The 24,262-nt window shown below is 43.4% G+C and overlaps 1 protein-coding gene across 5 annotated transcripts in view; it reads left to right on the plus strand.

The window, feature by feature from the left end:
• Positions 1-24,262, plus strand: part of CPS1 (carbamoyl-phosphate synthase 1) — a 117,605-nt gene that overhangs the window by 56,279 nt on the left and 37,064 nt on the right. For all 5 annotated transcript variants that reach the window (XM_021286651.2, XM_021286650.2, XM_021286648.2 and 2 more), the window contains 8 exons: positions 454-643; positions 1,199-1,356; positions 2,160-2,288; positions 5,660-5,804; positions 6,199-6,409; positions 7,485-7,683; positions 9,895-10,071; positions 13,959-14,077. In XM_021286651.2, coding sequence (XP_021142326.2) covers positions 454-643; positions 1,199-1,356; positions 2,160-2,288; positions 5,660-5,804; positions 6,199-6,409; positions 7,485-7,683; positions 9,895-10,071; positions 13,959-14,077 — 1,328 coding nt within the window. The remainder of the gene's footprint in view (positions 1-453; positions 644-1,198; positions 1,357-2,159; positions 2,289-5,659; positions 5,805-6,198; positions 6,410-7,484; positions 7,684-9,894; positions 10,072-13,958; positions 14,078-24,262) is intronic.

Here is a 24,262-nt window from a genome sequence, read left to right on the forward strand (position 1 = left end):
TTTCTCTTAAAATGTGTTTTGCATCTATAATTAGCATTGTTTGCAAATGGTTTGTTTGTAGAAATGTATTGCCTTACGAGAAGATAATGGAGGTTAGAATGAGTTCCCACAAAAATGAAGATACAGCCTTTGTACTTGCCAGTCCACCTTTTCACCAAAGCAGTTTGCTTCTGTCTCCTCTATGTAACACCTAAAGGTATTAAACTATTTCAACCAAATTTCTGAATCAGGTGGGAATCTCCATTCCCTCAAGATTCACAGACAGGCAGAGGCAGAAAAGTAGAGAATTGGCATTAGATCAGCCTGGTACAAGGTACCACAAATCCCTAATGAGAGAGTACATAAGGAACCGGGCTTTCTAAATTCAGCTCTTGGTGAATTACTTGTTGAACCCTTGCTGCTAGCACTTTTTTCACATATGCCTAGCTTTAATGCAGATTTTCATTTTTTCAGGAAGAAAATGTGAAGATTGTCCTCATGAATCCCAATATTGCTTCAGTGCAGACCAACGAGACTGGCCTGAAGCAGGCTGATGCTGTCTACTTCCTCCCCATCACTCCACAGTTTGTAACAGATGTCATCAAGACAGAGCGTCCCGACGGGTTAATTCTGGGCATGGGTGGCCAGACCGCTCTCAACTGTGGTGAGTACGATACAGGCGCCTTGGCGCTCCTTGCAGGTAAACTCAGCATTTTTTATCACGTGTTCAGCAGACTTTATTTGTGCAGATATGCAAGACCCACGTGCCTCATACATTGCCCAGGTTACTAAGGGATACAGACAGAGGTGGGGGTGTGAGTAATTGCTAAGTTGTGAATGTTATGTGTAATTACCGGTTTTGATAAATCCTGCTTTTCAGTTTTAGTGTCAGTTATTGTAGTTGGATTGGGGGTATTCAGACCACCTTGAGGCAGAGATCAAAAGGAAGGTTAGCTTCATTTAGTTTCTTGCAACAGTATCCAACTGTACTGCTTTGTTTTGTATTGCAAAGGGTGGCCAAGCAGTAATTTTACTAATTCCAGGTTTCATACGTTTGAGGACAGAAACTTTTATGGTTCCAAGTTCTAATACTGACAAAGAATAATAAAATTAGCTGCTGAAGAGGTCAGATGATTTGTCAGCTAGTCAGGTATCTTTTGAATACTTTCTTCTTTACCTGCCATCAGTCCTCAAAACAGTGGATTTGTTTACTCTGCAGGAGTGGAACTCTTCAAGCAAGGAGTCCTGCAGCAATATGGTGTGAAGGTCCTAGGTACATCAGTTGAATCCATCATGGCTACAGAGGATAGAAAGCTTTTTTCTGATAAACTGACTGAGCTAAATGAAAAGATTGCTCCTAGCTTTGCAGTGGAATCGGTAAATCAGATAATTTTTGAAGATGCGATTACTATTACCATTGCCCATTTGAGTTATTAAAAAACAAATGAAATTATAGTTTTCTTGAATGAAAGCTAAATACAACTGTGGGGCTTGTACACTTTCAGTAGCACTCCACAGTGATTGATGCTGGTTCACCATGATTTAAAATGAGTGAAAATGCAATTAAGCACTTGGAAAGCCTAAGCTAATTTGCCCATTGACAAGAAAAGTAAATTAAGTTGGGGTGACTTCTGTGCTGCAGCAGAAAAATATATAATGTGTCAGTGGCTACTTTGGGGGAGAAAAAAAATCTTGCACAAACTATTTAGACTTAGGTTTTCAAGTCCTCAACATCAGCAGTACTGATATCCTTCTTGAGGATGGGAATGTGAAAGCAAAAAATTGATTCAGTGGGGAGGCCTGTTTGGGTTTGGAAGAAAGCAAACAGGTCTTATACCAGGAAGTCTTTTGGAAGGGTTATTTCATACTGAAGTCTGTGAAGACAGGCCAGGTTAGGACACTGTCCATGGAAAGTCAGCAAGGAAGTCCACAGGTAACTAAGGACAGATGTCACATCCTTGAGTGCATATTCCAATTTTCTGCTGTTTGGCAGAACAAAGCAATGTTCCAAAGCCAACTTTTATTTTTTCATTTTATTTTCAGACAGCTTAGTGTCTTACTGGTGGGGTTTCCAACCAACAATGTAACTAGAGTTGAAGACTTTATTCATCTTAACTGTTCATCATATCTCTGAAATGTGTGTTATCATATCCCTGAAATGTGTTCCCCTCTCCTTTAAGATTGAGGATGCTCTGAAGGCAGCTGAAAAGATTCGCTACCCAGTCATGATACGTTCTGCTTATGCCCTTGGTGGTTTGGGGTCAGGCATATGTCCTGACAAGGAAAGTTTGCTGGACCTTGGTACAAAGGTACGTCTGCAATTGCAAGCTCTGAGAACAGAGCTGAGCATCTGATTTTCTTAGATATTAATCTAATAGAGACACTGAAATGGCACATCTCTTACCTTTCATCTTAGCAGTAATATATTATCTCGATTCCTTCTAATGCCCTCTTTTCATAATTCCTGCTGACTTGGGTAATGAAAATGGTTAAATGGCAGATCTGTTGAATTCAACAAGTCATTCAAACAAGTCATAATTTGAACAAGTGTTTCAGTAATTTTGGTCTGAAAAGAAACACAGTGGGCTAAATTCACCTACTTTCAGAAGTAAATGGTACATGAAGATGTCAAGGCAGTTAAAACATTTGAAATGCTGAGTAATAATGTAGTATCAGGGACAGAAGAGCTGAGGGGCTTGGACCTTTGTCTTTCAGTTTAAAGACAATGTTTTTGCTAGGTCAGAAGCTCATGTAGAGATGTAACTGAACGACACTTTGTAATTTGACATCCACCAGCTGTCTCTGGCTATGAAGAGACAGCTCTTTTTCTGTAGGAAATCTGGGATTGTTTTTCTCTAGATTTCCTGTGAAAAGCAAACAGATAATTGAGAAAAAGAAAACAAAAGCTTTTTTCCTTGGCAAAAATATAGAATTTTAGGAAACAGATCTCTACTTTTTGTGTCTTGCTGAACCTCTCAATCTTTCATGTGTCTCTAGGAAGAGATACTGCTGATGCCAGTAAGAGCTATATGTGAAAATGACATTTCTGTATTTCTCCATGCTGCTGTCATACAAACAGACTTTGATTTTGGTGTGCTTAGTGCTGAACAAACATCTGTTTGGGCAGCACCTGTCGCAGGGGAACTCCGTGGACAGGACGGACAGATGCAGGAGGCGGCAGTGGGTGCAGTAACCCCATCTTATGGGTTGATGGCTGTCATTGGAAACACTGCGCTTGTCCAAGCTCCCACATGGTCTGTGTTAAGGGAAAGCAGAAATTCTCCGAGAAACCTTGGGAGTGCAGCTGTCTGAAAGGCTTATATGGAGACATTTTTCAGTAGGAAAATCTGGGTTTAATCAGCATTTCTTGGTGTGTTCCTTTTTTTATTTTAAGTGATTTTGAACATCTCCGTTTCCCCTGAAATATGCTTTTTATAAACAACTTATTATCTGTAAAATTTTAGGAGTGTGGCAGATCATATTTTTAGTGAATTTTTCATTATTCTGAAACTTTCCTTTATTATCTACTAAAAGTCTCATTCTGTTTTACTTTCCAAGTGAATGTTTTCATTTTCTCAAAAATTATGCTAAAACAGCTTCAGCACTTTGAATGAATAGAATAGAATAGAATAAACTAATTCATCTGGAAGGGGCCTACAATGATAATCTAGTCCAACTGCCTGACCACTTTGGGGCTGACCAAAAGTTAAAGCGTGTTAAGTGTATTGTCCAAATGTCTCTTAAACACTGACTGGCTTGGAGCATCAACCAGCACTCTAGGAAGCCTTTTCTGGTGTTTGACCACCCTCGCATTAAATAAATGCTTCCTAATGGCCAATCTCAACCTCTTCTGGTGCAGCTTTGAAACATTTCCACCTTTTATATCACCAAATCCCAGGGAGAAGAGCTCAGCGCCTCCCTCTCCATGTCTCTACAGAAAGCTGTAGAGAGCACTGAGGTCACTCCTCAGCCTCTTCCAAACTAGAAAAGCCCAAAGTCCTCAGCTGCTCCTCACAAGACGTTCCTTCCAGCCCTGTCACCAGCTTTGTTCCCCTCCTCGGGACACATTCAAGGACTGTCATGTCCCTCTTAAATTGTGTGGCCCAGAACTGCACACAGCACTCAAGATGAAGCCACACCAATGCTGAATACAGCGGGACAACCACCTCTTTTGACCAGCTGGTTACACCAGGTTTGATGCACCCCAGCGTGGGCTTTGCCCCCTTGCCTGCCAGGCCATGCTGCTGACCTGTATTGAGCTGCTGCCAACCAGCACCCCCAGGTCTCTCTCTGCAGGGCTGCACCCCTCTCCCAGTTTATACTTGTGACTGGCATTACTCCATCCCAGGTGCAGAATCCAGCATTTTGATGTGTTAAATTTCATCCCATTAATCATAGCCCAGTGCTCCAATTGATCTAGATCTCTCTGCAAGCCCTCCTGTCCCTCAAGAATGTCAGCAGCACCTCCCAGTTTGGTATCAATATTTCAAAATTTACAGTGCAAAACAATTGGGTCTTGTTGAGTTAGCTCATTTCCACAGCCCAGCAGAAACTGTTCTTTTCAGTTATGAACATGACCTGTAGTAATTCTGTGAACTGGATTTTCAGATTCTGGAGTCTGAATTGTAAATAATTTGGATAACTGAACACCTGTGGCTGTTCCATAGCACAGCGAGTTCAGGTAATCTGACACTGAGTTCCTGTCTCCTGACTCTGCTAATTTTGAGTGAGAGAAAGCAATAGACAGTAACACAGGAACAGTGTAGATTGTCTTACAAGTGTGTTTAGGTGTTCCCGCTACATCACCTCAAATTCAGGGCCTGCTTAGGCTGGGTGTGAAGTGCCACTCCTCAAAGTATGTTTTTTTGTATGTGTGTGTGAGTTTGGCAACTGAGCTAAGGGCAACATTTGAATAACAGCTTGATCTAACTACCTATGAGACCAGACTGATGACTGATTCATGGGAAGCACTAAAACAAGCAGCTTTGCTAAAGGATGGATTGATAATATGCCCATTGCTTTCCAGGATTTTAAGCGAGAATTGATTGATGTTTTTTATCTGCTAATATTGAGGCTATTTATTCACTTAGATTATGCTCATTTACCAACAAACTGTATTTTTCATTTTTGTCCCTTGCACTGAGGAGTGCTTTCAAGATTAGTTTAAGAATAAATCACAAGTCTTGCTTCTGGTTAGCATGCCAATGATAAGCAGCATTATTAGTGCTATTAATTACATAGTGTTTGCTGGCACCCACACTCGCCATCACTTAGTCATTTGGCTTTCTGCAGAGTTCTCCTAAGTCCATGGTACTGCCCACATATACACACAAAAGCGTGTGTCTGTTGCATGATTGAAGCCTTAGATGTTTTTATATTCCAATTTGTTATATATATGCCATTGCAAGCTCACATTCCCTGCCTTTTTTTTTCCCCATGAGATCACATAAATATTTTCTGTGCCTTTCAAATGAAGCTAATGCTTTTTTTTTTTTTTTTTAAAGGAGGTGGGGGGAATACAAAGTGCTTGTCATCAGTGCTATGAACTTCACTTATCTTAATCTTTCAATTTTTGTGTTGCTCTGGGATGTCTGGAGATAACCCAGGGAAGTCTAAAATATGGAACATATTCTAATAAGATTTTCTTTTTTACTGTTCATGTTCCCTAACATGTTCCCAGGCATTTGCAATGACTAACCAAATTCTTGTGGAAAAGTCAGTTGTTGGCTGGAAGGAGATAGAGTATGAAGTTGTGAGAGATGCTGCTGATAACTGTATTGCTGTCTGCAATATGGAAAACATTGATGCTATGGGAGTCCATACAGGTAGGCTTGGGTGCGGGGTGGCTCACTGGAAATGACTCATTAACTTTTTTTGTCTAGAGCCCTTCTGCATGTTGGTATTGATGTAGTTTTTTGATTGATGAAGTGCGCTCTAGAAATACTCTTTAGGTCTTGTTTACAGCCAGCTAGGGTGTGAAACAGATATTGTTAGGCTAAATCTATCCCTATGATCCCATTTTCCAGAAGACTGCCTGGCCTCTCCAGCTCTGAGTTTCTAACTATCTGTGCTTTTCACCAACTGTGCATCCATGGATTTGAATGCCTGTGGTGCCTTCATCACTAGGAGTGGTTAGCAAGGAAAGTGACCTGTGTGGCTAGAATTTATGGTTACTGTGCTGCTTCTCATTTTCCTTCTCTACTACCTTGTGACAAACAGGAGATTCTGTTGTAGTGGCTCCGAGCCAGACACTCACTAACGAGGAATTTCAGATGCTGAGGGATCGTGCCATCAAAGTTGTCCGACATTTGGGCATTGTGGGAGAATGTAATATCCAGTTCGCTCTGCATCCAACTTCCCTGGAGTACTACATCATTGAAGTTAATGCCAGACTCTCAAGAAGTTCAGCTTTGGCCTCCAAGGCAACAGGGTAAGATTACTTTAAAACCACAGAAAAAGAACCACAAATGAATAAACGAAAACTGAGGGGAGAAAAACAGAAAGAGAGAATTATGATAAGGGACTTAGATTAGTGTGTTATTTAAATATGTGACAGCTGCAAGGGAGAAGAGTTCCTGCATCTGCTCTCCATGCAGTTAAGGCAAGGAGGCGCGGGCTTAATTTGCATCAAGGAAGACTCAACTTGGCTGTTAGGGAGAACTCTGGAGCAGCCAGGTCAGTAAGGTGCAGATTTCTGCATGGGAAGCTTCCGACAACAGTTCTTGTCAGCATTTGCTAGGACTGACTGTTGGAGACTTGGTCCTACTGGGAGATGTAAGAAGGTTTAGTGAGCCCTCCAGGTCCCCTCCAACCTGCTGATGCTGTAACTGCAAATGGGAAAAACTCCCAGGAGGGGCATGGGGGGAAGCCTAATAGCTGTCCTTACAAAGCATAGCCATTGTGTCCATGTGTTGGCTGCAAATCGCCTCTGGGACCCAGAGGACACAGTTATTAATGAGCTGTCTGTCAGATTGATGCAAATGGTGTTGCTAGCTGCCTTTGTTTTGTTGGCTAATCATAAACTAATCAAGATAAGGATGGTCAGAGCAGGCTGCTTAAAAATTGGCTTCTTAATTGCACTTTGCAGATGCTGTCGAGAGGCACAAATTAATCTCTAATTTGCAGTCATCAACAGCTCTTGTGGTTGTTGAAGTGCCATAACAGACTGGAGATAAGCCATGATGTTGGACAGTGGGCGTTTGATTGTTTTCTTTTTGGACGACAGACTGTCAGCAAACTGGATGGTTTGGTCTCACCGTGGGTGTGACAGAGACTTAAAATGGTGGCTTTGCACGTAATAAAGCAAGTCCCAGATCTAGGTTGGTAGTGCTACAATGTGTTGAGGTAGGAAGCTGGACAGGCCCTGCTGTGCTCGAGCACAGTAACCTTCCGTTATGCTGAGGAGGGAAAAATCATCTCACATCTGTTTAACTTGATCCACTACTGGGATCCACAAAAACAAAGTGCTTCCCACTCTACTGTTCTCTACTTCTCCTCTATGGCAGGTATCCATTAGCATTCATTGCTGCCAAGATTGCCTTGGGAATCCCCTTGCCAGAAATCAAGAACGTGGTGACAGGAAAAACCTCTGCCTGCTTTGAGCCCAGCCTGGATTATGTTGTCACCAAGATACCCCGCTGGGATCTGGACCGCTTTCAGCATGTGTCCAAACAGATTGGAAGCTCCATGAAAAGTGTGGGAGAGGTGAGTGCAAGGCTCTCTCCTTTCCTTGTGTTCCACCACTTGGGAAAGTAATTTCTCTTTCTTAGAAACCCTCAGAATATCTATCTTCAGTGACTTAGTGGCTTTTGAAGATATTTATTCAGCTCAAATGATTTTTATCTAGTAATATCACCAATTGAAATGAGGTAGGACTGTGTAATCTTGGATTCGTAAGCGGTTTGACTCCTAAGGGAAGGAGACCACTTTGGATCACCTGAGATTGACTTCATTCTTAACACTCACTACAGGACTCCGAGTTACTTTTTGTTTGGGGTTCTATAGTGGTGGTTAATTAGAGTATATCTTCAAGATTTGTAGTTTGCTAAGATTTTCAGTGATGCTGGCGAGCCACAGCTCTTTGTTGTTCCCATAGTTATTTGTCCTCTCCGTTAAAACCATATGCCAAATCTCAGCCTACTTCTGCTCCTGAAATCCAGACACAACCTGTAATCTTGTGCTGAAGCCTGGACTTTTCTTCATTATAAAGTCTCATACATCTGGAACATGACAGTGTGACTTTTAAACCCTGATTTTAAGGTGCCTGGAACAATAAGAGCATTTTCAGACCATTTTTTAAGAGGATACAAATGAAGCAAAATGGGTAAACTACTCAATTAGTTAATTACGTATCAGCTACCAAAGCAAAATAATTGTGTATTTTTTCATCTGCCCTTTTTCCTAATGCTTTTCAAGTAGCTATTCTATTAAATTATTTTGACACGTGAGACCTTGTTGCTCAGACAACAAGTCTTCATCACAACTGGAAGGATTAATTACAAATTGGTTTTCCAGTGGCGGTTTTGACTTTTAATGACAATGAAGTTTTGGTCTGTAGTTGGTTAGTTTGTTTTTGTTTTGTTTTGGTTTGGTTTGGTTTTATTGTTTGTTTTTGTTTTGGTTGTTTGTTTTTGTTTTGTTTTCAGTGAGTTGAGTCTTAGTGGTATTAATCCTCTCTGCTTAGTGGTTTTTGGAGTGTTCTCCAGAGCGAGGGTTCCTAAATACAGTTGCCTTGTGCATCATGAGCTGTAAACACCTCCTGGCTATCCGTAGTGGCCACATATCACAAAAGCAGAACTGGACAAACCCGCTGTCATTCTCAAGGCAGGTTGTTGGGTAAAAGGAGGAGGGAAATATTGGAAGAGTCAGAGCTCAAACTGTGCAGGTCTCTGACTGCTACAGGGCGAACTGGAACAGGGATGGAGAGGCTTGAGAGATGCAGGTTGCAGCTGGTGGAGGTACTTGGCAAAAACGTTCATTTTCAGGACCTGCAAGTAGGAGGGGGTATCTTTGGAGCAAAGAGCTTCTTGCTGCTGTATCTCTGTTAGTATGGCACCATCGTCTCCCTAGGCCTGAACTTGAAGGCATATTGCAGCACCTACTCCATTTTTATTAACTGAACGTTCTGACCTGGCTTGATTTTTCCTGAGCTTTGTTGTGCTGGGCAGTGGGCCTGGAGCTGTGAGAAAAGAGAAAACAATGTTGTTTTTTTATTTCTTTGACGTTTTTCAACTTGTGTTTGAGAAGATTTTTATTCTGTTAGGGTTTCACTGCACTGGGAAATAAAAATGTAGAAATTTGAGAAAGGGCTCTGTTACCTCACAGATTTCCACAGAGAAAGGCCTGCTTACTTATTAGATGTGGATTGAGGGAGGGAAACCCCAGTGCTGCGATGCCAAGGAGGAGTAATCCTTTTAAGAGAGTCCTCATATGGGAGAGTCACTGTTAAATGCAATTTAAAGGAAGGGGAGCAGATTTCTTCTGAACCTTAGAATTCCCACGGTGAGTTTCTGTCTCTAACAGGTTGTTAAACAGAAATATCCTTCTGTATTACTACACCCATGCTGCTGCATAATGCTTCCCTCAACTAAAGTGCTTCAAAGCAGTTGACAGAGGAGAGCAGCGGTTTCCTGTATTTTATGGGTAGAGATACGAAAGCAGAAAGCAGTCACTTGTCTGAAGCTCCCTGTTGATAATATCGGCAGAGTCAGGCCTAGAGGTGAGACTCCCAAGGCTCAGTCAGCCCTGCCTATCTTAAAGCCTGCAGGACTATCTTAGTGGGGAGGTCCAAAGGCTGTAACTGCTCCGAATGTCTGTCTTCGTGCTTTAAATTTGCAGTTCTCTGTAATTCAGGGAACAGCTGGGCTAGGCTGGGCTGGGCTTACCATAGCTAATGTGGAAGTGCTTCTGTTACAGGTCATGGCTATTGGACGCACTTTTGAAGAGAGCTTCCAGAAGGCCCTGAGAATGTGCCACCCATCTGTAGATGGCTTCACTTCACATCTACCCATGAATAAAGCCTGGCCAGATGTCGTAGATCTCCAGAAGGAACTCTTGGAGCCATCCAGTACTCGGATATTCGCAATAGCCAAGGTAATAAAAGATAGAAATCCCTTGACCTATATCCGTTGAATTATAGCTACTGGATTGACTCAACTGAGGTGAGAATCACGCCGGGAGCACCTTGTGTAGGATCCTTGCTGTTGGTATTTGCTATTGCATGTAACTTCATCTATAGAACATAATAGCTGGGTGACTATATGACTTTTCCTGCTGGCATCTGTATTTTCCTGCATTTTCTGTATTTAGGTAATGTGTTTGCCTTTTGTTACAGTCTTAGCCAATGCTCATTGCATTCAGCAGCAGTTGCACTCCTGTGCCCTTGCACTTCAGCTTCCAGCTGAGTGTTGATGAAGACCTGGATCACTTTCCTTTGCTTGTTCCTAAAGTAGAACTGTTTGCTAAATATTGGCTAATGTTCAGCCCTTATTTACAATAGCATGTCAGTCAAAGTTGGCCAGTTTTGCAGATTGCTATTAATTTATACAAAGGGAGGAGGGAAAAAATGAAGAAACTTTTGAGAACTGAAATAATGAAGGATAGTAAAGAATGGCAAGCCGCAGTCTGTGAGAGCACTGTGTTTTGCAGTTGTTGCATTGGTATGGGCTTGAAACTAAAAAATTAAAACACTGTTAAATTTAGAGCACAGGAAATCCCCTGTTCTTTGAAATAGGCTCAGTTGCCCCTAGCATTCTTTTAACCCATCACACCAGGCAAATCACTTCATCTTTCAAGGTATCTGGGTAATGGGGGGTATTATTGTAAGGTGCCAGGCTGTGAAATTATTTCTCTGTTCATCTCCCTGGTGTTTGCCTGCGTGTATCACATGGTAAATGTGAGGTTAATTACTTTACAAGGTGGGTGCAGTTTCACACTTCGGCTTTGCTGCAGCTAACTTGTTAGTATTTTTTGTGCACTGACTTTGCATGGTGGAATCTTTAAGCCCTTTGTGCTCATGTGTACATACATGTCATTACATCCCCCACATGAGTGTGTGGAGCTGAGGTTGTGCTGTATTTGTAAAAAGGTTTTCACATAGGTATTCTTATAGATGGCCTGAATGAAAATCACAAGATGTTCTATAAATGTGTGGCTTATCCAGCTGTTGACTCTTGCTTTTCAAGCTGGGGAAATGTTCTGTCTTCATAAACGTACAACATCCTTCTACAGCTGTTCTTGGTCTTTATTATAGCTTTTTTGGTGACTGAGAGAAAAATCTTGCTTTTTGTCTCCCTGAGTGGCTCAGAGAGCTTTTTTAAAGGTTAATCTTAGCCCCGTGTTAACACCAGGGATCTGGGGAGATGAAGGTGAGCTTGGGCCCCACTGAACACTCTGGGTGTTCCCAGCTGGTGGCATTTTCACTGGGAGCTGTTGAAAAAAGCAAGATCAAAGTCTTAATCCCTCCCTATAAAGGGCTGGCTCTGTCTGACACAGTGCACTAATTCATCCCCGTTAATAACTGAGACAAGCAATATCAGGAAGAGGTACTTCTGGCAGCTGGGGCTGCCTGCCTGGAAATCTCTTTCCAACTTGCTGACATTTAAAAGCCAACAGTTAGTCCCCGTTAGCCAACAGCTTTGTTTGAAACAGCATGGAGCTTGTTTTATGTCTTCTCCTCCCTCCAAGCCCCACTAGTCACATTTTCAAGGCTTTGTACTTTTTCTCTCTCCTTTGTCTGTTGGATGATGAAAACAGTAACTGTTCAGGTGGAAGGGAAGGGAGTTCAGCTGCCATTCAGAGCTATCGCTGTTGTAATGGGACTCCCTGTTTTAAAAGGCACTGGGAGAAAGGCTGAAATAGATGAGACTTATTCGTGGCCAGTGTCCAAGTGCTGCAATGACGTAACTGTCTCATCAGGGCAGCTCAGGTTGTAGCAGATCTTTTATGGGCCCTTTTAGGGGTTACATGCGAGTGGTCCCAGATGACTTATGCTCTGATCTCCTACTTGTCCATGCGACAGATGTGTTAGTTTGCATTTGTACTTCTGTCCACAGGCAGCTAAATACTTCCCTGCCCTAGAGGCAGTGTGGGTGGCTGAGCAACCCTCTGTTGCTTGGCCTGGAGACCAGGCTTGCTCCCTGACTCAGCAGTCCCATAAAATCCATGACTTTCTAGTACAGGGCCAGTGTTTACTGGACAGGATGCTCTTGAAGGTGGGCAGGGCTCTGAAGTCACACTGTCCTGCTGAAAGGCTTTGCCTTTTTTTTTTTTTTCTTTTTGTGCCTCCCATGTGGTTTGTGAAAGTAGATGGGCAGAAGAGACCTTCTCACATCCCACTAATATGGCAGTGTCACTGTACCCTCCAAGCACTAAGAAACTGGGATGGGAGGGACCCTTTAGGAGTTGCCTCGTACCAGTATTGCACCCAGAAATGTGTGAGAAGCCCCACCCTGTTAGTGCCCATGCCCAGGGACCACTATGACGGCCCCACGCTTCTCCTTGCAGACCTTTGGAAAAGCGGTGGCTGTTTGGTGCCAGGCACTAGCTGTAAGTTCGGTGTGTAAATAACCAGTTGCTCTGAAGGAGCAAAATGTGCATTAGAGACTTTCACTGCTGCTTATGAGCGAGCAGGATATTCAAGTCAGCGTCTTATTACCTCTCAGGAAAAGTGAGAGCGAGGCCCAGGTGAGCTGCCTGGAAACCCTTTAGGAAAGGTGGAAGGTGGTGCCAGTATTTAGCAGTGCCTGATGAACTGTTACTTGTCCCTTGTCTGTGTGGGTGGTCCCTGCTTGGAGCCCAGTGCTGGGGTGACCTGTGCATTTCTCTCAGTAGGCGTAAAGTCTCCACACCACAGAGCTGAAGCAAGTGATAATGGTACAAAGTTGTGTCTGCAGCTTGGTGACTTGATGGAATAATGCTGGGGTGCAGCGGGCCAGGCTCTTTCCTTGATTGATGTTTTCTTTAGTGGCATTGCTCTGACTTTGTTCCAGGGATGCCGCCCTGCAAGAAAACAATTAAGCATGGTAACAAATTAATGAGCCTGATTACTTTGGCTCAGCAAAGATACTGTGCTGGTATTATCATTACGGCTGATTATAGTTGTTCTATCAGGAGAGTTGTAACTGTACATTACTAGTGAGACCCTAGAAATAGCAGGGTAGAAGAAAAAACTGTATTGCATTGGGGGACTCTTTAGCATATTCCTCTGGTATGTATTTTTAATATTGCAGTGTCCATGGTTGCAAATAGTTTGATAAAAATAAAATAATAATAATAATAAAATAACCCCAGCAAGATAATGCAGGGGAATTGGTGTGATCTTGACATTAACTTGAGATACAGAGAGCGAAGCCTGAATTATACTATAGCTGCAAAGCGTCACTCAGGACAGGACTTTCCCTTTCTTCAGGGCTCTTTCAAGACCACATGTTCCGATTCAGTCTTGTATTTTAAGGGTAAATCAAGATTTATGCTCTGAAGCAAAGAGTTCCACCACAGTCGAGAATCTGGACCTTCGTGTTTACCATTTGCAGCTGGGAGATCGACAGCGAGTCTGAGATTTAGGCAACTTGAGTGGTCTGGGGTGCAGATGGAGGAGCTAGTGTTACAGGCTGAATGTGCCTTGCTGTAGGTATTTAAGGCACATAGTGGCCACCAAGCCTTGTTGCCATCAGTTTAAATCTGGCTACTGGCTCTGTGAAAATCACATTATCTCTATCTTGCTCCAACCAAAGCCAGCTTTTGGAACCAAAGCATATGCAGGAGTGGCTGGTGCCTCCCTGTGCTGCCTGAGGGGCTTGTTTTCTTTTGCTGCAGGAGACAGAATCCTGGGGTAGATGAACCTTTGATTTGTCCTGCTTAGTCTACGGTACTTTTTATGTTTGTATGTTGTATGGTTGTTGCTACCCATTTGCAGGTGAAATCTGTATTTGCAAAGTGTGTATTAAAGGGGCTGTTCAGTGCTATCCTCTTTTTGGCAGGCCTTGCATAACGAAGTCCCCGTGGATGTTATCCATGAACTCACAGCCATTGACAAGTGGTTCCTGTATAAGATGCGTAACATTGTGAACATGGAGAAGATCCTGAAGGAAGGAAATGGGTAAGAAAAATCAACAGCCTTGCCTTAGGACACCATGGTCCTTCTAGGGATCCTTCTGCTAGGGAACCTGTCATAGACTCTGAGCATAGATGCAGTCAGTGCTGATGAGAAATCTATTTCTGTGCTTGGAATAAGCAGTGTTGTCTTAAAACCCAGTTCATTGCCTCACCTAGACAGAGGAAATTTCTGAAAACACTATTTTTGGTAAAAGAACTCCTTTGAGTTCTTGACTGTTTTCGGGGATTATGGAAGTTGTGGTTTATTTAGGAAAATCCTCACTGTATCTCTGAGGCTGGGCATGTGGATGGCCTACAACGAGTAGCAGCAGACTGTGCTTCTGTACCTAGGGCAGAGTTAGCATTCAAACACAGGACTTGTCTTCACTTACTACATCTGAAGGTCAAATATACTGCATTTTTTTCTTGCCTTGCAAATTGATTTTTAATCTTCTCTGCCTTGCTGTGACCATGCAGTATGTGTTGCTTTCGTACCACACTTTCAAACATCTAGAATTCCAGACATATTTAAATATAAGTCTTCTTCCCTCTTCAAGAAAAATGACCATATAAAAGTAAGCAGGAAAGATAGCAGTAAATTAAAGTGCCGTGCTGTATTTCAGTTACAGCTTCTTGCTGACTTGAGCTTTCCCTTCATGGTTTACAAGGTTGGGAGAACCTCCTGAGTTATCGGCTGTACGTTGCCGGTGTTTCTGCTTCAGGTACCCGTGGCGCTAAGCACATTTCACCACATGATGGCACTGGGAGCGCACTGTAGCCAATACATCTCTGAGGTGTTAGTTCATCTGCTGTGATTTCTGCTGCTTTGACCAGCTGCACGGTTTTAATTGAGCAGCTCTTGCTCTTCCTTGCCCCCGGAACAAGCTGGATCTGGAGCTAAAGAAAAATAAATGAGGAGGGAGATGTCAAACAGAAGTAGCTTGATTATTTACGGAAATCTATTGTTTGGCTGCACAAGTTTTTGCCCTCTAACTTCTGTGTCATGTTGCATTTGTCTTGAGTACCTTAAATATATATGTGCAGCTCCTGAGGAAGAAAAACAATATATCCAGAATCAGTTTGATTTCCTTGCTGTTGGAGCAACATGCTTTGGAACAGCGTGCTTGGCACCCCAGAGGCTGGCCCCATCCTCGGCTGGTATAAATCCAGCATCACTCCACAAATGCTAATCGCGCTGAACTGTCTGATATGACCGAGGTTGTTTTTTCTTTCTCTGCAGTGGGTAGCAAGTGATAATACTACTAGTAATGTGATCCATAGCTGGTACCATCCCAGAGAGTTTTTCCTCCTTCTGGTGACTAGGCAGCCTGCTACAGAAAGCCCTCTTGCAGCATCCAGCCTTGCATTTGTATCATACACAACCAATGTCCCTTGTAAGTGGATTCAGGAGATTCAGCTCTGGCTGCCAGTGGTATAAATTAATTTACTCTCATTCACTTATCAGTGCAGATTTTCACTCCACTATCTGTACTCAGACCTTCCCAAGGAAACTGTCTTACCTCAGAACCTGCGTTGGAGGGGATGGATTGTCTGGCTGCATTATGTTGAAGACACACTGGCACAAAGGCACAGAGCAAGGGAAAAACACTTCTGACCTGAACTAAGAGACTAGTCCAGTGAGCCGCATCAGGAAACACATCTCTGCAATAGCCGAGGGAAAGCTAATTGAGTGATGCAAATGAGACTTGGCACATGTGTGCTCTTCCTGCAGCCAGCTGTTTCCAGTCCCTGGCACGCCTGGCATGAGTCTTACCTGTGCTGCAGGATTATTTCCAATTGAAAAGAATGAGCTGTGACACTGCCATTGCTTTAAATCTTTCTGCTGTTGAAATACTGTTACCAGAACCAGTTGCTCTGTTCCTGGGCACTGGTTCTGGTTGCAAGCTCATTCTCTGTTTCGTCGAATCCATCCCTTTCTTTTTTTCTCTCGATTGATTTGGGGGTTCTTTGCAGCAAGGTTTTGGATGCAGTTGGAGTAACATCTCTGCCAAGAGTCTTGATTTGGACCCTGCAGAGCTGTTGTAGAGACTGATAACAAGGAGATGGTCTCTGCCAAGAGGAAATTTAGAGCTAGAACAAGCGGATATGATAGACACATGGGAAAGGAGGTTCAGAGGCAGGTGGAGGCCTTTGTGAGCAGCTCAGCAAGCAGCATTCATCCATCGCATGCTGCCTTGCATCCTCGGCACAGGCAGTGATTCAGACATGAGCAGAAGGCCTCACCAATTTATGCAGGGAATCTCACTCTATGCATGAAAGATTGTATGGGATAATGTTATGGGGGGTGGGGAAAAACCGTTCTGACCTGTAAATATCTGTTCTCAGTGGTGGACAGGCATGGCCAGCCATTTGCAGACAGGAGAGACTGGGAAGGGCACCATCTGCCGCATTTATATTTGTTCCAGTGAACTTCTTTCCAAAGAAGGTTGGATTCGGTGCTGGTGCAACTGTAAAGCTTTTGTCCTGCGGCAGCAATGTTTCCATATGACTCTGCCACTGGGCCCTGTAAGATGGAGAAAGAGTTGTTTTGGGTTGTGTGATTTGGCTGCAGGAAAACAAATGGCCTGAGTTGAATCGAGGAAAAAAGGTCATTTTGAGACTACTTGCAAGAATGTCCAGTAGTATCACAATTATGTCAAACATGTACCTCCGCTGTTTTTTCTGTGACCTACAGATTTTTCATTTTAAGTAGAAACTTATATTGTGGGTTTTTTTTGTTGTTTTTTGGCCAATTACCTTAATACCTTCATTAATGTAATCTTTAACTATAACCTTCCCCACCACACATGCACACACACAAACAAAACCACATATACATACACACGTGGAAAGAGCAATCACCATCCTGTGCTGTCAGTCCATGAACAGGTGATGGTGTCTGGAGCAGTGGCCGTGCAATAGGATGTGCTGTTATCAGGAAATTCTTTCCCTAGGGTTTGGTCTCACCTGTCCCATGAGAGAAAATGGAGGGGAAGGGCCCCAGAGTGACCCCCATGGCTGTTTGCCACACTGACAGCTTCATGAAGGGGGTGGAAATTTGGACAGACCATGTCTAGCTGTGTGAGGCAGTGAGGAGTGAGATGTGACTTTAAGGCCAGGGTTATGGACCCAGTCCAGAGTGAGTCAGTTTTGCAGCAGAGTCCAGTAACACCATCATTCCCAAAAGCAGAGCTGAAGCTCAGACTTGGAAGTAACATCTGGGGCATGTTTGACTCAAGACGCTGGTTCACTGGGTGTAAGGGAAAGCCTCTTTTGGAATTTGCATCTATTCTTTGACCATCTGTAGTGAGGGGTTTTTTGCTTGTGGGTGTTTTTTATCTGTTCCTGATTTTATGATCTCTGAGAACTGTGGCTCTATGCAAGGAGAGTGTATGACAAATGCCATTAAATATAGATAAAGAGGTAGCCAGCTATGGTGAAATCATCACTTACACCCAAGTAAAGTGAACACAAAAGCCTTGTTGAAAATCAGTATGACTTGTTCTCCTAAACCACTTAAGCATCTCTGTAGTAACTGAACCAACTGAACCTGCACTTGATTGTATTTGCCTTTCCTTGGGAGCTCACAGGGACAGGGAAAAGGAGAGGTAGTGGGGTCAAATTTGCTGCTGGGAAAATCTGAGTAAGACCTGGGGCAGACTGGGCTATCTTGCAACAGGCAGAAGTGTGAGTATATTGCCCAAAGACGAATATTTCAATATCGATAACAGGCTGTAAAGTAGAATTCAACTGAGAAAAGAGGAGCATGATAAATCCTGATTTTGCAGTTGAGGAGCAAAGCATAGAACTGGTAAGCTTGCCCAAAGTCTCGAAAAAAGTCTGGCAGAGCAGTAAACTGAACTTTGCCTTCTTAAATCTCAACTCTTCAAACTAACCTTGAGGAAAACAGCAGATTTTCCTGCTAGGCAGCCTACTAACAGTGGAATTGATGGCACCAATCATGTTTTCATAAGGCTATGCTTTGGAACTTTGTTTTGGAGGAGAATGTGACCTTGTTCTGTGGGCACTGAGTGAAAACGCCTCCTGAACTGTGGTTTGCTTGAAAGGGGTAAGTGCAATCTTCAGTATTGCTCTTGTCCTTCCTAAAGAGACACAGGTTAATAGAGGGAAAAGCAGAAAAAAGTGAGAGGTGCAGACCGACTTCAGCCCAACATTTGTAGCCAGGTGCTCTGCTCAGTGGCCCATGGAAGGAGTTGCTTATTGCAAAGCTCGTGGCCTTGTGTCTGTGAAAGGTGTGCTTTGAAAGCTGCTTGCTGGGAGCATGACTTGATTTCAAAATGTGGCTGTGATGGAGTAGCCACAGAAATACGGGTGCTGGAATTAAAACCTGGCCCCAGCAAGTGACCTGGGAAACAATACAGGGAGGAAAGATCAGACAGGCCATCAATAACCTGTGCTCTTCCACAGCGGTGCCCACACATCCCCTCTCCTCAGCAGCGGTGTTTCTGCTGACTTGCATGCTTTTGGGACAGGTCAGAGGGTGTAAGTCAGATCTTGCGTGGGTATAAAGCAGAGCAGGTCCAGTGACGCTAAATGAGGCTGCACTGATTTATACTCTTTGAGGAGCTGTCACTGACGTTTTTGTAGTACTCGCTTTTAACTAACTGGGAAGATTACTTTTGTCTTCTTTGTGAACTGTGGGGCAGGGAAGACGCTGGAACAAATTAGGAATTCAGTACGTGAAGAGAATATAATATAAGCAGCTTTTCAGCACAGTTGTTTGTGCTTTGTGTGGATCTGACATAAGATACTTTCTGTTTGTCTTATAGAGCCATTGGTAGTAATTTCACAGCTGTATTTTCTTTCACAGCATCTGTACATTTGTAAAAATGCAATTTGCATGTTTTTCTTGATACGGAGGATATACAGGCTTCAGTCTTTAAAAGCCATTGGGGAATCTCTGTAACCAGTATGTACAAAACCAGAAGCAGGGGAGTCAGTACTGTGACATCCCGGCAAAAACCTCAAAGCTCTCTCTTTACCAGGGATAGTAAATAGGCTTTGAGGAAGCATATATAACCTGTTTCTTGTCTGTGTTTTGGTGTGAACTGCTGCTTCGGTGCATCACTTTATCCTAGGTGTGAGTCGTTTAGGTTTTAGGGCACAGTGTGAGGTTTGTGTTACTTAAATCAAGATGTCCACAATGAGATTTATTAACCCAGGGACCTGAATGTGAAAGATGAGGAGCACTGGAGTGATAGTTATTCAGTGAACAAGATTTGTTGGCTTACAGCTCCTGCTTCCCTAAATGATCATTTGACAGCTTTTTGTCAGTCATTTCAGGAGTTTCTCAGGAGGGGAAAAACAGTAACAATCTGTCTCCTTGAGAAGAGAAGCAGGGAGAGAATTTATATACCACTCATTATTTTAATTGTAGCATGTTCAAAGTCTTGTAAAACATCAGGAGCAATCAAGGAAGCCATTAGAAGCCTTGAAGCAGCGTGGGACAATAAGGAAAAGAGGAAGAATATGTCTTTGTACATCACCAAGAAGGCCTTTGACACCTTCCAGGTCTGTGACTACTGAGGAAGGAAGAGCTCCCTCCGAACTAGGCATTGAGCATTTTGGGTCCAGTACTTATTGCTTTTGGTCCATTTTGCTTGCCATAGCAGAACTGTAGCCTGGGCTTAAATTCACCCCCTCCAGTTTGAGGAGGAGCTGAGTTCACGACTGGTGGGCTGAGCTGGAACATTCTCATCTTTGCAGCTCCTGTGTGCGTGTCCAAGCCACGTGAATAGCTGCTGAGATAAACCAGACGTGAACTGCAGGGTTGAGCCGGTGGGCTTACAGGGCAGATGTTAATTGGCACAATAACTGCATCTCAAATGCTCCCAGCTCAGGCTTTGGCCCTCAGCTCACAAAATATTCCTGATCCTTTTAATCAAGACCCGTTAGCATGTGCCTAAGTTAAATGCAGATGGGCATAAACTTGACAACATACCTAAAATTAAGCAGAGCCTGATTTGGGAGACAAGAAAAAGAGAGATTCTTCCCATATCAAACCAGGGCTTTCTGCTGGCACGTTTATTTAGCATTACTCCTTAACTGGTGGATCAGATGAAAGCCAGTCAAGTGGAAGAGAGGGCTGCACTGAAGCGAGCAGGCTCTCCTGATAATTGCAACGCTGCCAGCGTTCCTCCAGTCAGTTAATAGATTTCCCCAGGTCCTCTGTGCCAGGTGAAAATCTCCTAATTAAGAGGCATTTATTCTATTTTCTTTTATTGTTTATTATTGAAGAAGTGAGCGGATGGAGTTCCAAAGATGACAAGGTGGAATTTTAAACAAAACACAGCAACAAATCGACACTGGAAGCTGAAATGAAGGCACAAGCAAAATTTGAGAAAGGCTTGTATTGTTTATAAACTGCAAGATGTGCAGGGGACTTCAGCTTTCCAAGGAAAGTGAACAGTGACTAAATTATTATGGCAGTGTGCAAAAGTCTGGTTTTGAAGCTCTAAACTTCTGACTGTCATTTAGCAAAGGTGAACATTAGGAAAAAGGAGCATTAGATAATAGGAGTCTGGAATCACGGCCACTTAATCTTCCCTTGTTTCAGGATTGGTTATAAACCAGTGAAGGAGTTTAATCTTTGGAAGACTCTTTGCTCTGTGTTTGAAAAGTAAGTGATGCTCCAGAGGAAAGTGGGAGGCAGTGATGTAGGACCAGGTCATGTGTCTGGGAACAGCCAGAACTGAGAAATTTTTTCTTCTCTTTTTTCAGTGCTCTTCTTGGAAGGGTTATTTGCACTCAAGCATTCAAAGAGATCAGCCTGATTCCACTCTTACAGTCTTTTGTGTCTCTAGCAAGTCTAAAGGTCTGTCTTTGAGCAAAGGCGGGAGGCACCTGGATCTTAAGAATCATCAACCCTTAACATCTGTGTGTCTCAATTTTACTATCTGTAAGATAAGCATCACTTTAAAGAAACACACAAACACTATGGTATATTCTTTCCACAAAAGCTGAGATATAAATGCTCTAAATTACCCTTGTTAGTAAGTGGAAATTATCCAGGTATGAAAATGTGTGTCCAGCCTGATTTCCATACCAGTGCTGAGGGTCTGCAGCTCTGTGATCCAGTTCCCTTTAAACGTGATGGAGCAGTGCTGCTGGCTCACCCGCCTGCCCTTCTCATTGTGCCTCGAAATCCCCAGGACCTGCCTCAGAGGCTTTTGGCAATTTCTCATCTCATGGCAGATTCTGGTTTCAAGTGCTCGGAAGTCAGCGCTGCTGGGTGTTTGACTCTTGCCAATTTTTCTGTGACGATTTTTAAATGGCAAAACTGCTACATCCCCAAGGCTGAGTTGTCAGTTCTAACCTTCCCTGGCTCTTGGTGAGCTGGGTGCATTTCCTGTACATTAAACTGCCTCCATGGCAGTGAGAAATAAGAGAACTCTTCCTGTCTGGGCACTTCTTGAATAGCGGTTCCCACTGCATCTTTTTTATTGGCCACATTGAAAGCTACACCTCTTATTTTGCCATGCATTAGGAGTAGCAGAGGAAAAAATGTATGGTTTCATTTCCCCTTTAGGTACACAGCTTTTCTCTTGCACGCTGGTTGTCCTGTACAAAACTGGTTACCTTTTTTGCATGGATTACTAAATGCCCTAACCTAATTTAAGCTGCTAGCCCAAGGCAAATGAATCATGTCACCAAATAATCGCTGTTTTTCCTCTACTCATTCTGCTGGGGGGATGACGATGAATGATGTTGTTATAATGAGATACAAAAAAGCTGAATTGAAACAAGCTGCAAATGAAGGCAATTTTCTCTCTCTGTCAGTAATCAAATGACAGCCAGCTATGTATGTTTCTGAGGCAGAAGGGAGGGAGAGCAAGGGAGTAAACTGCACTGAAACAGGCTCATTTTCTTGCGGTCATCAGGTCTGCTCACTCGTACTTAGGGAATGCTGAATTTCTGAGAGAAACCTAATGTGGCTGCGTTCTTCTTAATAGCCAGCGACGGCTGGCATCTGTTTTGCCAGAGAATTGGCAGATTTTGCTTACCGTGTTTACTTCTGTTAAACATGCAACCGTGCCTTCAGCCTGGCATTCACCTTTGTGCACGAAGTCCTGCTTCTGACCTGAGCTCAGAAAGTGCAAAGGGCTGAGGGGAAGCAGAGGGGTTTCGCGCTGGAGGCATCAGTGCATGGGAACCGCAGGCTTTGACGTGCTGGGGTGCTGCCAAGTGGGTCTGATTTGGGGAAGTCTCTCTGCACCCAGAAGTAAATCCAACACCTGATAATCTCAACCTGTTGAATTAGGCAGGACTGTTTCCTTCTAACAGTAGCAAAGAGCAGGCTCTGCTGGAGTAAGAAGGGTGACATGGTGGAGGGTTCTGGAGAAGTTCAAGGTTGTAGGTGGTGCGTCTACCTGGAGTCCCCTGAGGGCAGAGCAGGCTGGTGGTGCCAGGCTGAGACACCGCCTGGAGAACAGCAGGTACACCGAGCAGTTCCTTCCTGCAAGTCCTCAGCAGCTGTCTGCTCTGCTGTTGTAGGCAGGCGGAGCACTCTGTTCTCATTTTACAGGGGATGGAGGGGTGGCATTGGGGAATTCACAGAGGAAAACCCAGAGATCTGAACTCGAAAGTTTCTGGTCCCCAATTCTGATCTCAGAACAGCTGGTTCGACGCTTTGGTAGCTCTCACCCGTTTTACTGTAGCCTGCCTTCACTGCTCTGTGCCTAAACCAGAGTGGAAAATCCAATCCAGTGACTCTGTCATGCTTCAGCTTCCTGACACATTCCAATAAAGCGGCCTTACCCATCTCCTCCCACTCAAACATCATAATGCTATTTATTTTAAAATACCATCAAGCAAGGGACATAATTCAAAAGCTCTGATTTAGGAAAATTGCTTGTTTGTTAATCATTTCCTTTTTCCTGATTCGGAGCTTGCTTGCTCATAAAATATTGATTTATTGGGCAGGCAAGGATGCTCTTGGCAATGAAGATGAAAAGCAGAAGTGCTGGTAAAAATACATAGGCTTTTAAATGTTTTTGCAAAAGCTAAGCTTAGAAAAGGTAGCTTAGAAACAGAGACAGGCAGAAACTATAAGGGCTATAGGTGGAGTCAAAATGAAGTGGCGCAAAGATAGTGTGGGAGAGAAAAAAGTGGAGGGAATAAAGGGGGAATGGAGAAGACAAAAAAATCAAAAGCAAAATGGGCAAGAAACTGTCGAGCTGCAGAGGCGGCATGGGAAAGCTGTGCATTTGAAATAAACACTGAAAACTGGGACTACTGAAAAGCAAAATCAGGAGAACAAGAACATACAGAATTATCGAGAGACCCTGACTGGAAATATTAAATAGACAGGGTAAAGTAGAGGCACATTTTTTATCAGCCTCTCCATTTTCATAATGCAAGAAGCAGCACAGATGATATGGGAAAATTATACTTGAGGCCTGTCAGAAGGAAAGGACTGCCTTGTGCGTGAGCCTCTGAAGGTCATTTCCACTGTGTGTCTGAAGTCAGATGCTTTTTCAGAAGTGGCCATTTCTGAAGGTAGACAGAGCATCCTCAACAACAGAAAGAAGAGCTTTTTTGGGATAAGTTGTAGTGTTTTGAGGCAAGTTGCCCCTCAGCTCAGCAGGGTCAGGGGACAGTTACGCCTTTGAATGGCTTGTTCAGGAATTTCTTGCCTTTGTGTGGAGTGTGCAGCTGCAATGAGAGGCAGGAGATGCAAGCACATGTGTAATTATTGATCCAACCCAGTCTGGTGAGGCCTGTATTTTAAAATTTAGAGTGGGAGGATGAATGTAAGGGCGAGATTGAGTTAAAGTTTGGGCATGGAGATGTGGGGATACTGAATCCAAGAAAGGAATCAGTGCAGGTCTGAGGAGGAGGCTGTAATGACCATACAGTTGTTGTGGCTACTGTGACCTTGTACTAGCCTGGTGGAGAAGGCTACCTACGAGACGATGGACCCAATTACAAGTCACTCTTTCCTGACTCAAAAATGCAAGGAAAGAAAGTGTTTCACTTCCTAGCATCAGCAATCTGCCTGTAGACTTTGTGGGAGGGGCAGAATTGAGTGCAAAAAAGTTATTTTGTGTATGAGGACTGCATAGCTTAGCTGTGTTGTCTTCCTTTTGTTGCCTTTATGTGCATGATCTTATAGCAACTCTATGCAGTATGGAAGATACAAGCACTCATATGTCTTCTAAGTATTCCT

The sequence above is a fragment of the Columba livia genome, chromosome 7 (assembly GCF_036013475.1).
Source record: "Columba livia isolate bColLiv1 breed racing homer chromosome 7, bColLiv1.pat.W.v2, whole genome shotgun sequence".
NCBI lineage: Eukaryota > Metazoa > Chordata > Aves > Columbiformes > Columbidae > Columba > Columba livia.